Source organism: Ranitomeya imitator, chromosome 1 (genome assembly GCF_032444005.1).
Source record: "Ranitomeya imitator isolate aRanImi1 chromosome 1, aRanImi1.pri, whole genome shotgun sequence".
Lineage (NCBI taxonomy): Eukaryota > Metazoa > Chordata > Amphibia > Anura > Dendrobatidae > Ranitomeya > Ranitomeya imitator.
In genome coordinates this window covers 100,248,637-100,264,030 of record NC_091282.1, presented here as the reverse complement: position 1 = coordinate 100,264,030, position 15,394 = coordinate 100,248,637, and the positions used below count along the sequence as shown (strand labels likewise).

The 15,394-nt window shown below is 40.5% G+C and overlaps 1 protein-coding gene across 3 annotated transcripts in view; it reads right to left on the bottom strand.

Annotated features, from left to right (window-relative positions):
- IPO11 (importin 11) overlaps positions 1-15,394 on the bottom strand; it is a 628,234-nt gene that overhangs the window by 344,988 nt on the left and 267,852 nt on the right. For all 3 annotated transcript variants that reach the window (XM_069749262.1, XM_069749270.1, XM_069749278.1), the window contains exon 22: positions 14,672-14,748. In XM_069749262.1, coding sequence (XP_069605363.1) covers positions 14,672-14,748 — 77 coding nt within the window. The remainder of the gene's footprint in view (positions 1-14,671; positions 14,749-15,394) is intronic.

Here is a 15,394-nt window from a genome sequence, read left to right as displayed (position 1 = left end):
CAGTCTAAGCTTGGCACGCAATTAAGTAAGGTGATCGTGTCGAAAAATTAGGACACAGAAAAAAAAAATTAATAAAGAAGCTAGAGACATCAGACAGAAAGTAAAACTGTTTACAGCAGACTTTCACTTATGTAGGACGCAAACTTTTCCATCTAAAGTTTACACCTGATGTCAGGACGTGCTGCAGAGGAGAAAAGTGGCATCAAAACGTCACATAAGGTATGTGCACACGACATATTCAAAGGAGCCCGAGCATGAAGGCATTTGTATTAAGAACTCTGTGTGTGTAATGTAGTGTGTCAATAATATACTCATCTACCACGGCTTTCTGTGGGATCCAGAGCTGTTCTGCTCCTCTTCTCAGTGACGTCACCGCTCTTTTCACTATCCGCCTCACTCTAAGTCCTGTGAGCCCTAAGTCTCTTCTAAAATGTTCTGATGCGCCATACACTAACATTGTAAAAACAATGGTGACGCAGAGCGCGGCGTGACCCGGAGAGTCTGAGCAGCGGTGACGTCACTGAGAAGAGGAGCAGAGCAGCGGTGACGTCACTGAGAAGAGGAGCAGAGCAGCGGTGATGTCACTGAGAAGAGGAGCAGAGCAGCGGTGACGTCACTGAGAAGAGGAGCAGAGCAGCAATGACGTCACTGAGAAGAGGAGCAGAGCAGCGGTGACGTCACTGAGAAGAGGAGCAGAGCAGCGCCAGATCCTCCTGGAGAGAGCGGCGGTAGGTGAGTAATTTCATATACTCACACTAGACACACATATAAAAAGATTTATTTAAAAAAGTCATGGTACCTTCCTTAAGACACCAGTGAACCCATCAAGGTTTTCCTAGGTGAAGCTGCTTCAGATAAAATGCGGGTGTCTTATCCCTGAAGTAGCTTTGCTAGTAGTTTTGCCGTTATTTTTGGGGCAGCTTTTTTTTCTATCATTTAAACTATAACTAGCAAGCTGCTTGCCAGCGAAAGCCACCCGAAGAACAAACACGCTTCTTGTTTTTACCGCTTCACAGTTTCCGAACGCTGGAGCACTTAGAAGAAGTAATAAACAAACAGGAGCACAACAATATCGTTTTTACACTGCTGTGCATAATACTCATTAGACAGAATGGGCCTGAAAAGACATTACGGGCAAGGAGCTTTGGTGAGTGAGATTCTGGCATCTGGTTGCTTTTTGCCATGCTGAATTAAAAGAAGGGTTCCTTAAAGGGAACCTGTCACCAGGTTTGTCCATATGAGGTAAGGCCAGCTGCTTTCAGCCCTGATATACAGCATTCTAATATGCTGTATATATGCCCCAATCCGGCCTGCAACAAAAAAAAAAAAGGTTATATTATATTCACCTACAGGGCGTTTGGGAATGATGGGCTAGGTCTGATGCCGTCTTCCATCTTGCCTCATGTGGATGACGCGTCCTACGTCATCCACACACTGTTCCCCGACATTGCACTCCTGCACAGGCGCACTTCTCTGCCATGACCACGGCAGAGTAAAGTACTGCAGTGTGCATGCGCCGGGGCTCTTTGGCCTTTCCTGAGCATACGCACTGCAGTACTTTGCTCTTCACTCGACAGGGCAGAGAAGTATGCCTGCATTGGAGCACGATGACAAAAAATGGCTGTGTGAATAAGGCTCAAGAGAGCAGGGTTCAGCAATGTGCAGGCCCATTTGATGATATGAGAGCTGGTAGTTCCACTTGCTCTGTCACACCCGCTCTCACTAGCGTGATCCTCTACTCAATGTAGTGAGTCAATAGAAATGGCCTTCTGCCCTGTAAGGAATTGCTGTTGGATGTCCTGCAGTGAACAGAGACCTGGCTGTCGGGAGCATGACTGACCATGTGTGACCACCAGCCTTCAGCTCATCAGATAGCCCTGCACTTTGCTATAGAGTTTGAGCACCATTTGGCACACTACCTTGTTAGACAGTGTCATAACGCCTTATTGGATCATTTGCTAAAGGGGTCTGATACCTATAATGCCCTTTATAACTACCTATCTTTAACCCATAAATACTGTTAGAATTCACTTTACTATAAAATTCACTACTCGTCTCGCCATCCTGCTAATCCCTATATCTGTAATTTTTTTCTTTACTTCCTGTGACATTTTGTTTCAGGGGAATCTCACATGGGTCGCCACTGGAGGATGGCACTGAAGCCACTTCTCTGCAGCTTCTATCACAACCTCACAAAATAGTATGGCATCAGGGGGGTGCTGCTGTCACTCACAGTGCTTCTATCACCGCTCCCTGATGTCATATTTCAGGCAAAGAGACAGCAGGGACAAAAACAGGGACTGTGGTGATGGTGACCAAAGAAGTGTGGCAGCCACAACATTTGCAGTCACTTCTCCATCACCCCCTGAAACAGAACATCATCATGGGGCAGTGGTTACAGAAGGTGTGGTAAGTGCCACAGTGCTGCCCATGATAATACCCATTTAGGAATTAGCTGGATAGGGAGAATAGCATTTATTTAATTTATAATAAAGCAAAATTACAAAAGTGATTAAGGCTTACAGATAAATATTCATAAAATTCATAGAGAGCATTATAGGTTTTCAGATAACCCCTTTAAACACCATGTAAATTGCAAATATTATTCATTTTTATGCTCAAAACATTGAAAGATGCCATAGTAGTTGTTATAGCTGTTCTGATTTCAGTCTTCTAGAACATCGATATACTGTACTTTCAAAATGAATGCGCTTCTATGTTACTATTAATATGTATCTGTCAAAATATAGTCACCTTTATACAGAAGATGTGCTTCTCTAGTGCTATGAAGGAAGCTGAAGGGGTGGTGGGGGGTATGGTGCCGGTTTGTGGACTGGGCTAAGCCTGCACCATACTCAATAGGTGCTGGCTGTGTAACCGGCCCCCCACAACGCGATCAAGGGACAATGTGCCAGATGCCTACAGAAAGCCCCCATGGCATCGTAGTCGTCCTATGAATTTTACACAGTGACTCGTCATTCATTTTGACTACATGCTGCTGTGTTAACTTGCAGGTACTAGTCCACTAAGGATTAAAAAAAATAAAATATAAAAAAAAATTGGAATCACTCCTTTTTTTCGCATTTAAAATTAAGAAAAATAAAAAAATAATTTAATCTATCAAAATATTAAATTATGCAATCCATGTGGTAAATGATTTAAAGAGGAAAAAAAAATCAAAACAGAATTATGGTTTTTCGGCTGCTGGACCTCCCTAAAAAATGCAATGAAAAGCAATCAGAACATTGCAGATATCCCAAAATGGTATCAATAAAAACAGCAGCTCGCCACTAAAAAATAAGCGCTTGCATAGTTAGATAAAGGGGGAAAAAAAGTTGAAAGTAAAAGAACAAAATGACACAAGTTTGGCATTGCCATAATCATAGTCATCGGCATAATCCAATTGTCAGGTCATTTTTACTTCATAATAGACACCGTTAAATCAAAGTCCAAAAATCAAAGGAGAAATTGTATTTTTTCTTTCACCATTTCTTGGAATTTTTTTTTTTTCTGTCTTCAAATTTTATGGTAAAATGAATTGTATTACTCAAAACGACAACTCCTCCCACTGAAAAAGTAAATACGGTACCAAACAATCCCTTTATTTAGATAGGTTGGTGGAAAATTACCCAGGAGGCGGTTAATGCCCTTGCAATTGAATATGTGGTTAATCTGTGAAAACTGTCAATAAAAAGAATAAACATAAAAAACATAAATATTGATTAAACATAAACCGTCAAATTAATTACAATATGTAATTACATAACAGCCACACGTGGAGGGATCGTCTAACAAACAGTCCTGCTTATGTTGTGATTGTCCAACAGCCGCGGGGACTCGCGCATAGTATTCCAGCACTCCGAAAATACCTGATGAGGACACAAGCATGCTCATATAACACCTTATATGCTCACTCATCACTAATGGTGATCTTTTTATATTATTGTTAGACATGATGGAATTATGTAGGCGTCCCCCCCTCATCCATAACACAAGGTGAGGGGAGACACGATGTCAGCAGGCTCATAAACGGGAATGAAGGGTCCCGCTCTCCACGGCTGCATCTGCTGTATATAAATGACACGTGCAGTCTTCATTCAGCTTCACAAATGGAAGGACGATATGTTAGGAATGTAATGGAGTTCGGCGCGTGGGGCGATTCCTCCGTCTCTCCAGGATGAATATACGAGACACATAATAAACCCGTGTAATGATTATTACATTCACATTCTTCATGACAAAGGAAATATCAATGGAAATCCTAAACATGAGCTAGAATGGCATTACAGGGGGCCGCAGGTAAATATTGACTGGGGGCTGAGCGGCTCATAATGCGGGCGTGGGACTGATAATGGGGATGTGCCGGAACACATCACAGGGGGAAGGAAGCGTGCCGATATTAGCCCCCATCTTACATTCTGCCAATAATAATGGCAGCGACTTCTGCCTGGGGCCAAAGTCTGCATACTTTGATTTTCAAAAAAACAACCTAAGTCCAAATATATGTGGAATCCTAGACCAACTCAAAAAAAACCAAAACAAACAAGGATACCTAAAAAATAACCTTTATTATAGATCCCTAAAAAATACTCTTTCCATAAATAACAAACAAAATACTAACAAACATATAATTATGTACCTATAGGGCCCTAGGAAGAGTCTGCACTGAGACCTACCTATCAGTGGAGGTTGGCACCCTAAGTTACTGCGGTTGGCGCCCCCACTCCGCGTCGACTAACCCTAGGAAATCCCTGGAGGACCCTAAATAGGGAACCCTAAAAAAGACCTAGCAGATCCCTAACGGAAGACCTACCTAGCAGTGGGGGTTGGCACCCTAATGTGAAGCGGTAGGCGCCCCCACTCAACGTCGACTGACCCTAGAAGCCCTAAACTGTCCCTAATAGGAATAGAATAAAGAGAATGTCCCACAAACAAACCCAAACACCCCAAAAAGAAGAAAAAATAAAAATAAAACAAAAAAGCAGAGAGATATAATAATCAAAAATATATGAAGGATCTGATGCATTGCTTGGAAATACGTCTATTTGATATAATAGACAGTTATGTCTATAGTAATAACCATAAGTAACAAAAAAATTCACAAAAATGGGGTGAATGAAAAAATATTAGTATTGTCCATATTTGATATAAACATGCGATCCTTATCTGGCTAAAGGAGTAGAGAAATATTTGAGGTGTATAGTCAAATGCTATGGTATACAAACATGGTCACCCGCTATACAAAAAGTCAACCATATAGTACACTATCATCAAAGACCTCAGTTGAGCAGCAAAATACAGCAGCTAGAAAATCAGATATATAACTCCTAAAGCCCAAACAAAGAAGCATCAATGCTTAATACAGATTGCCCGTAGTCACATTTGAAACAATATTTAACACTAAGTCGCACCAAATTAGCGTATGCTGTTTTTATAATAGCAATATATATCTCACAAGAGCAGGTGTTATTGTTTCAATATATGTTTCAAAGTGACAGATATCGTCACAACCCACCACAAAACCTCCATAGGTGTAACAAATGATGGGGCAGGACACAATAATCCCCCTCACAAAAAACACAACAGAGAGCGATCAATACTCATCTGGAGGCCCGTAGTAGATATGGGGTGATGTTAGATACAAGTAGCCCGGGTCCGTGGTGGGTATACGGTTTCTTCAGATGAATCCGGACATCTAATTAAGCAGACAGCAGCAGTCTCCCCGACCAGTGCCCGACGCGTTTCCCCCCCATATGGATGGAACGGGGGTTCATCAGGGGTATTGTAGCCGCAAGCAAGAAGAAAGATGAATGCTTTGATTTTCCCACTCTTTAGTTATTATTTGTGGAGTACAATGGATTAAAGGCTTTTTATATTTCAGCTTTTCACAACGATTAGTAGTCATGTTAACTGGATTTATGTGACTATGAGGGGAAACAAACAAGAACCTATGGAGACAGTAGACATGCTGGTTTTCTTTTCTTTTATTTTTTAATATGCACGACTGAGTTAGATGTACCTCTACCTGTACTAGCTGTATAGTACTGATCTCTGCACTACATGTATTGTACTCCACTCTACCTGCACTATATGTACTGTAATGCACTCTACCTGCACTATATGTACTGTAATGCACTCTACCTGTACTATATGTACTGTATTCCACTATACCTGCACTATATGTACTGTAATGCACTCTACCTGCCCTATATGTACTGTATTCCACTATACCTGCACTATATGTACTGTAATGCACTCTACCTGTACTATATGTACTGTAATGCACTCTACCTGTACTAGCTGTATAGTACTGATCTCTGTACTTCATGTATTGTACTCCACTATACCTGCACTATATGTACTGTAATGCACTCTACCTGTACTATATGTACTGTAATGCACTCTACCTGTACTATATGTACTGTAATGCACTCTAGCTGCACTATATGTACTGTAATGCACTCTACCTGTACTATATGTACTGTAATGCACTCTACCTGTACTATATGTACTGTAATGCACTCTAGCTGCACTATATGTACTGTAATGCACTCTACCTGTACTATATGTACTGTAATGCACTCTACCTGCACTATATGTACTGTAATGCACTCTAGCTGTACTAGCTGTATAGTACTGATCTCTGTACTACATGTATTGTACTCCACTGTACCTGCACTATATGTACTGTAATGACACTCTACCTGCACTATATGTACTGTAATGCACTCTACCTGCACTATATGTACTGTAATGCACTCTACCTGTACTATATGTACTGTAATGCACTCTACCTGTACTGTATGTACTGTAATGCATTCTACCTGTACGATATGTACTGTAATGCACTCTACCTGTACTATATGTACTGTAATGCACTCTACCTGTACTGTATGTACTGTAATGCATTCTACCTGTACGATATGTACTGTAATGCACTCTACCTGTACTATATGTACTGTAATGCACTCTACCTGTACTATATGTACTGTAATGCACTCTACCTGCACTATATGTACTGTAATGCAATCTACCTGCACTACGTAGCGAGTAGGACGAAGCTGAAAAGGCGTGCAAGTTACCAGCATGACATACTACGTGTACTGAAGTGTCTTTACCTGTGATACATATTGTACACTGTATTTCTTTCATTTTTTTACATGTACAAAACTCATCTCTACCGGCACTATATGTGCTGTACTTCACTGTACCTATACTACATGAATTGTGCTTCTTACCTGTACTTTACCACATCATGCACTGTAGTGCTCTCTAGCTGTACTAGTTGTACCATACGCTTTTCTATCTGTACTATGTGTGTTATACTATCTACCTGGATTCCACTTTATATATGTACTACACGTACTGTAGTGCTCTGTACATGAACTACATCTAGTGAGTACTACAGGAAGAAAAAAGGGACAGTACATATAATGTTCTTCTTTCTACCTGTACTGCTTTGCACTCTACCTGTACTACATGTTCTGTAGTGCACTCTACCTGTACTACATGTTCTGTAGTGCACTCTACCTGTACTACATGTTCTGTAGTGCTCTCTACCTGTACTACATGTTCTGTAGTGCTCTCTACCTGTACTACATGTTCTGTAGTGCACTCTACCTGTACTACATGTTCTGTAGTGCACTCTACCTGTACTACATGTTCTGTAGTGCACTCTACCTGTACTACATGTTCTGTAGTGCACTCTACCTGTACTACATGTTCTGTAGTGCACTCTACCTGTACTACATGTTCTGTAGTGCACTCTACCTGTACTACATGTTCTGTAGTGCACTCTACCTGTACTACATGTTCTGTAGTGCACTCTACCTGTACTACATGTTCTGTAGTGCTCTCTACCTGTACTACATGTTCTGTAGTGCACTCTACCTGTACTACATGTTCTGTAGTGCTCTCTACCTGTACTACATGTTCTGTAGTGCACTCTACCTGTACTACATGTTCTGTAGTGCACTCTACCTGTACTACATGTTCTGTAGTGCACTCTACCTGTACTACATGTTCTGTAGTGCACTCTACCTGTACTACATGTTCTGTAGTGCACTCTACCTGTACTACATGTTCTGTAGTGCACTCTACCTGTACTACATGTTCTGTAGTGCACTCTACCTGTACTACATGTTCTGTAGTGCACTCTACCTGTACTACATGTTCTGTAGTGCACTCTACCTGTACTACATGTTCTGTAGTGCACTCTACCTGTACTACATGTTCTGTAGTGCACTCTACCTGTACTACATGTTCTGTAGTGCACTCTACCTGTACTACATGTTCTGTAGTGCACTCTACCTGTACTACATGTTCTGTAGTGCACTCTACCTGTACTACATGTTCTGTAGTGCACTCTACCTGTACTACATGTTCTGTAGTGCACTCTACCTGTACTACATGTTCTGTAGTGCACTCTACCTGTACTACATGTTCTGTAGTGCACTCTACCTGTACTACATGTTCTGTAGTGCACTCTACCTGTACTACATGTTCTGTAGTGCACTCTACCTGTACTACATGTTCTGTAGTGCACTCTACCTGTACTACATGTTCTGTAGTGCACTCTACCTGTACTTTGTGCACTGTACTTTCTGCTTGTACTACAGATATTCTGTAGCACTCCATCTATAGAAATGTACTCCACTGGTCTCTAATGTATGTGCTATACTTTTTATTACTTATGTAATGAGCACCATTTTTTTATACTGATATATGCAGTCCTCTGCTTTCTACCTGTATAAGAATAAATTGTAACTTAGAAAACTAAGTTAGGACGGATCCATTGTATCCTTATTGTATGTCATCTGCCCTGTACTGGACCCCCGTCCTCAACATAGTAACTAACACAATTCAGCAACTTTTTCTATATTTGCTTCATCTGTATTAGATATCTTATTTCTCTAATCTAATAGTGTTATTGTGATAAGTTACAAAATATTCAAGTTGCAACAGTTGTCCCAGAACAAAAACCTAATATTGGGTATTATAGTATCATTTGAGAGCTGGTTGAAAATAAAGGTGACATTTTATAAGAACTAGAAAAGAAAATTATGTTTGAGTCCCCGCGGCTGCATGTCTCGTGGCTGTGACAGCCTAACAAACAGGTAATTCCTACATTTGTGGCAGCTGTCACATAGCCGAGAGACATGCAGCTGCGAGTACTCGAACATAGTATTCGAGCATGCTGAAGACCTTCGGTTAGAAGCAGAGCATGCTCAGATAACACCATATCCGAGCACGTTCGCTAATCACTAATAAGAAAATCTGCATATTCAGGGAATATAATACTGAAAGGAGTTAAATCAGCTCTCATGTATTATTGTCAACTATACACCGATATTCTGTGTTATTCCTCATGAAGGACATTAGAGGAGAAGAATAACACCGAAGAGAGAAACTATGTTCCGTAAAGTGCACCCTCATCCCCAGCACTAGACATACGGTAATTCAGTTTTGCAGAGTTTCTGTAACAATACAATATTTTGTCTAACTGTAGAACTAAAAAAAATATATATTACAAAACATGGGATGAATCAAAAGCAGATATCAATAATTCATCTATTTACTCAGAAACTGAGAACGGCTATTGTCATGCACAACTGAATATTGCGCCTGTGCGTTGGCAATTGTGTGAAACAACACTTTGGACGTCAAGTGGGCATCTGTCTCTGTCGGCACGCTGTGTGCCTGGACTTTATTAAATGTAATTAAGCTACACGAACTGTGAATATTGAGAGGAGCCTCTTACATTATTGTGAACTGTACGGCCACCAGTAAGATATTTTTACAGAATAAACACCCGGAATATTACGGTAACAGAATTAGAAATAAAAGATGAATTTTCAGTTTTTCTAATTTTATTTGAATTCCAACAAAAATATTCCGGAAAACATTTATATCCGATTGGACATACAAGAGATTAATGGCAGAACAGCGAGACGATTCATAGAGGTGTTTCCGGAGCCTTGAGTTCTCACGACAGCTGAACGGGAAATTAGCAATGAATGATTGAGGCTGACGGAAACATAATGAACTAATAATTCATTTCAGATGTGCCAGTAACTAATAGGATTCCAAGCGATATCAATTAATATAAATTGCATTTTAAAAGTCAAGAAATAGGTGATGTAAGGAAAGGTCTGACTGATAACTAAACCATGTCAACAGATCTGACTTTTATAAACCTACAAGCTGAAGAGCCCGGCGTTGCCCGGGCATAGTAACTAACTGTGGTTAGTTATAACAAATTGTAATGATTATATTGCACAAAAACATTTTACATCATATATTCAACACTACAGATTTGCAACACAAATTAACTAAATGATTACCCAAGTAATGATAGTATTTTATTTTCAACTCATTCAAGAGCCTTTTGATAAACATAATTTTTGTTTTATTCCTTCTGGTGCAAAGATGAAAAGATTTTTGGCAGTTCCAACTCTTGAACAGGCCACGTAAAGTTGAAACCATTAGAAAACCATGGAGATTGCAAATCGATCCCTACTACTTTCAAGGACTGTCCCTGAGCCTTGTTAATGGACATTTCAAATTGCACTAATTGCAATAAAGCATATCATATACACAGCCTACTTGTTCTGCAGCACCACACTTTTCTCCTTTAGACCTCGTTCACACGTTATTTGGTCCGTATTTTTACCTCAGTATTTGTAAGCTAAAACTTTGAGTAAAACAATCAGAGGAAAAGTATATTAGAAACAGGTCACCACTTCTGTATTTTTCTCCCAGTCGTGGTTGTAGCTTATAAATACTGACCAAATACTGAACGTGTGAATGTGGCCTTATACATAGCATCTACCTGCAGCGCCTCTCTCTTTTCTATACACAGCCTCATACTACAGCAGCACCTCACTTCTCTAATTTTCCCATCACTGCTCATTTTCCCCTCACTCCTCTCATATTCCACCTCACACCTGTCATTTTGACCTCAAACCTGTCATTTTCCGATCACTCCACTATTTTCCCCTGTATACTCTCAGTTTCCTCTCACATCTCTTCATTTTCCCCTCACTCCACTATTTTCCCCTCACTCCACTAAATGTGGCCTGTGCTTGCCACCCTGATTGTAGCTCGCAGCGGCTTGGACATCACAGCCAGTGAGTTTTGCAGGGTGGATTTCGAGGTGAATGTGTCTTCGCCTGTGTGCGCTAACAGTGAGTGTGGCTATGCAGAGTGGGCAGGTCTATGTGGAGTGGGCGTGGCTTGATACATACACACACACACACTCAGATTTAAATATATATAGATATTATAAAAGGACATAAAACATGGGCGATTTCCACTTTTTAAAATTTTATTTTAGAGGATCAGTGGGTGTCCAAGTGCAAGGTCCTTCGTGATAAGCAGTGTTATAGACTAAGGACACCTTTGGCATGAAAAAATAATGTTTTTTACATGCACCTTTAGTTATGATTGCAGTGAGTTTCAGGCTGCAATCCTCCATTGCTTATTTTCAGACTTCATAATATGCAGTTTACCACCTGATCTTACTTTCAAAATGTTCTCTTGTGGACGTGTCCATCCCAGTAATTCATGTGGGGTGTGGGTTTTGTGTGTTCAGGATGATGTCTTCATTTGCTCTCACACATCAGCACAGCTTAATTCCTGGAATGATTTTCCCTTATACAGCTAATGAACGGATCAAGTGCTTTCCTCTATTTACACCCAAATAAGATGTCCGCCCTCCCTAACAACTTAAATGCTGTGTTCCCTCTGTCCTCTTTAATCTGCCAAGTACAAACTCCTCTCATTCCCGATGTGATGCCCAAAGCTGGCCTTTCACACTACACAGCTGCCGAGCGAACTATCACATGGGTGAACTCTATCTCTGTCGACACACCGTCCCATGCGCCAAAACACTTGGCCTAGCCAAGCTTTTCTTGCTCTCTATGAGAGAGCCACTGACAGATGCTTATCTCCCCGCCAAACAGAAGAATTGAGTGATTGAATAACAATTGCCCGATCCTTATGTCCCCAACGTATTCAACCAAGGGACAGGAGAGGCCCCAATGCATATTAGATGGTCAACAAAGTCTGACAAAACAGTGTTCAAACTATTTTTATTCAATGTGCATGGGAGCTTTAACACAGAGAGAGAGGAGAAGGGGGCAACGACGGCCATCAAAACCAGGAGAACAGCTCAGATTTTGCAGACAGCTGTTTAGGTGAAGGTCTTTGCTTCAGCAAAATGGCACAACATTTTTAATGAGTCAGTTGCTTAACTTTGGAGTAAGGAAGCAAATGAACAGTAAAAAGTTTAAGCACAAAACTGTGCATAAACTTTAAGGGTAGCGTGCCATATGTTGTGCCGGCTGTAGAGCCCCAGTGTAGACAATCCTCCGCCCACCATCGGAGGGGAAAAGCCACACAACCGTGAAATAAAATCATAGGGATGGTGGCCACTAAGGTGGCTAGAGTGTCGGTCACATGATGCCGGCTGCGCCATCTGGCTCTACCCTCAAAGGGCAAAGATTTAGTTTAAAGTGACTAGCGGGCATTCATGATGAAGCTAAACATCATAAGGCCACAGCTTTCTATAACTCACTGTTTTCCAGAAACTAACACTGAATTGGAATAATAGAAGTGGATTGGAATCTCAGATAGAAGAATAAAGACTTGCAGAATACCATAATTCTGACCAAAAGAAAACCCATGTGACATGTTTGCAATAGAGGTGGACTCTCAAAATATGACAAACTGACCCTCATAACCAATACGTCACTGCCCATGACTCAATACAGTAGTTAAGCTCCACTACACAAAAGATAACCTGAGTCACGGATATGGCATCGAACGTAACACTTCATTAATTTAATCATATTAGGATATTACAGCACATGTTATTATTGCACAGACATTTCTAGCCAAAGATGACAACGCGTGGGATCTGGGGAGGGGAACAGAAGAGCTAATAAATATGGGGGCTCCCAAAGAAAGGGGTGCAGAGAAGTAAAGTACAATGTATCACCCCAAGTTACATACACAGAAGGGTAAGACAATGTACAGCTTGTAAGATTGTTTTACCCAGGTTACAGAACCCTCTAGCACCAGACAGATCACATATACCAGTGAGCGTTTCACATTAATAGCTTCATCAGGGGCAAGAATGCCATTGTATGTCTCTAGCAGCAGGCAGATCACATACACCAGTGAGCGTTTCACATTAATAGTTAGCTTCTTCAGAGGCAAGAATGCCATTGTATGTCTCTAGCAGCAGGCAGATCACATACACCAATGAGTGTTTCAAATTATTAGTTAGCTTCTTTAGGGGAAGGAATGTCATTGTATTTCTCTAGAACCAGACTGACCACATACACCAATGAGCGTTTCACTTTAATAATTAGCTTCTTCAGGGGCAAGAATGTCATTGTATTTCTCTAGGAGCAGACAGATCGCATACACCAATGAGTGTTTCACATTAATAGTTAGCTTCTTCAGGGGCACGAATGCCACTGTATGACTCTAGCAGCAGGCAGATCACATACACTAGTGAGCGTTTCACATTAATAGTTAGCTTCTTCAGAGGCAAGAATGCCATTGCATTTCTCTAGCACCAGACAGATCACATACACCAGTCAGCGTTTCACATTAATAGTTAGCTACATCAGGGGAAGGAATGTCATTGTATGTCTCTAGCAGCAGGCAGATCACATACACCAATGAGTGTTTCAAATTATTAGTTAGCTTCTTTAGGGGAAGGAATGTCATTGTATTTCTCTAGAACCAGACTGACCACATACACCAATGAGTGTTTCACTTTAATAATTAGCTTCTTCAGGGGCAAGAATGCCATTGTATTTCTCTAGCAGCAGGCAGATCACATACACCAGTAAGCGTTGCACATTAAGTTAGCTTCATCAAGGACAGGAATGTCATTGTATGTCTCTAGCCGCAGGCAGATCATATACACCAATGAGCGTTTCACATTAATAGCTTCTTCAGGGGAAAGAATGCCATTGTATTTCTCTAGCAGCAGGCAGATCACATACACCAGTGAGCGTTTCACATTAATAGTTAGCTTCTTCAGGGGCAGGAATGTCATTGTATGTCTCTAGCAGCAGGCAGGTCACATACACCAATGAGCATGACACATTATTAGTTAGCTTCTTCAGGGGTAAGAATGTAATTGTATTTAATTTTTTATTACATAGGTGTCCCTTTAAATCCATGTTCACACTTTCTTCAGTTTTGCTCATTATAATTGATATTACTTTTAAAATACATTTGGATTAAATCAGCAACAACTTCAAGTATATAGATTTTCATATCTTAAGACATTTATTTTACTTAGTTTTGACACTCTTAAGCAGACTTTCTACTTTTCCTATTTATCATTAAGCCGCAGAATAACACAACTGATTTAAATAAAAGCATAACATTTTTTCTTTTTTTTCTTTTGCAGGTCCCATTATTCACAGTGTAAGGACCTGAGCTTTTCTGGATAAGAAGCAATATCTGTGCGACACTTGGCATTTTCCTCATTAAATTGAAAAGTTCTTTGTTAGCAAAAGCTAAAATACTTTCCAGTTAGGCGTGTGGGTATCACGAAGTCACAGATTTTTTTACAGCTTTGCGACCGCTCCAGGATGGCAAAATATTATATTGAAGAAATGACTTAGAAAAAATAAAAATCACCTACCTAGGAGTGCAGGCATGTTGTGAAAAATCCTCAGCAGTTCGGGAGTAATGGATGGACAATTTTCCAATGTCACTAACCTAAAAAAGATAATAACTGTAAGATCGTTCCATCTTTTCACATATGCATAATTAGTGACAGTGCTGATTTAATATCTCGCATACATCAGCCTAACCTACATTTTCCATAATCCACGCAAACTAATACAAGCAACTGGAACAATTCAGCTGAAACTTCTCAAGAACATTTGCCCTAAAATATACATAATGAATGTGACCATCGAAAAAATGAAATAATGGGGTCATCAAACTAATGACATTACGGGGTAGGACAATAAAAGACAAGTTCACTTCTACGTTCCTGATGACAGATGCCCCATTACTTAGAAAATATACTTTGGGTCTTTATACTGATGGGGCTGCAAGTTCACCAACAAATGCGTCGATCCGCCTGCATTATTCCCAATTTCTGTTGATCATTTTTCTTTTCTTTCTGGATTGCATATGTGGGAGAATCGTGCCTCTAAAATTCCGATAGGTGGAAGTCCTCAACGGAACTAGCAACTATTAAAGGGAATCTGTACCAGGTTTTGCCACCTAATCTCAGAGTCCAGCATTCAGAGAGCCGCAGAGAAAAAAGTTTTTAATCAAAACTGCAGTAAAGTAAATAATACATCGCTGGAATCAGGGCCTTTACCCCTACATTACACTGCGCTCATATAAGGTA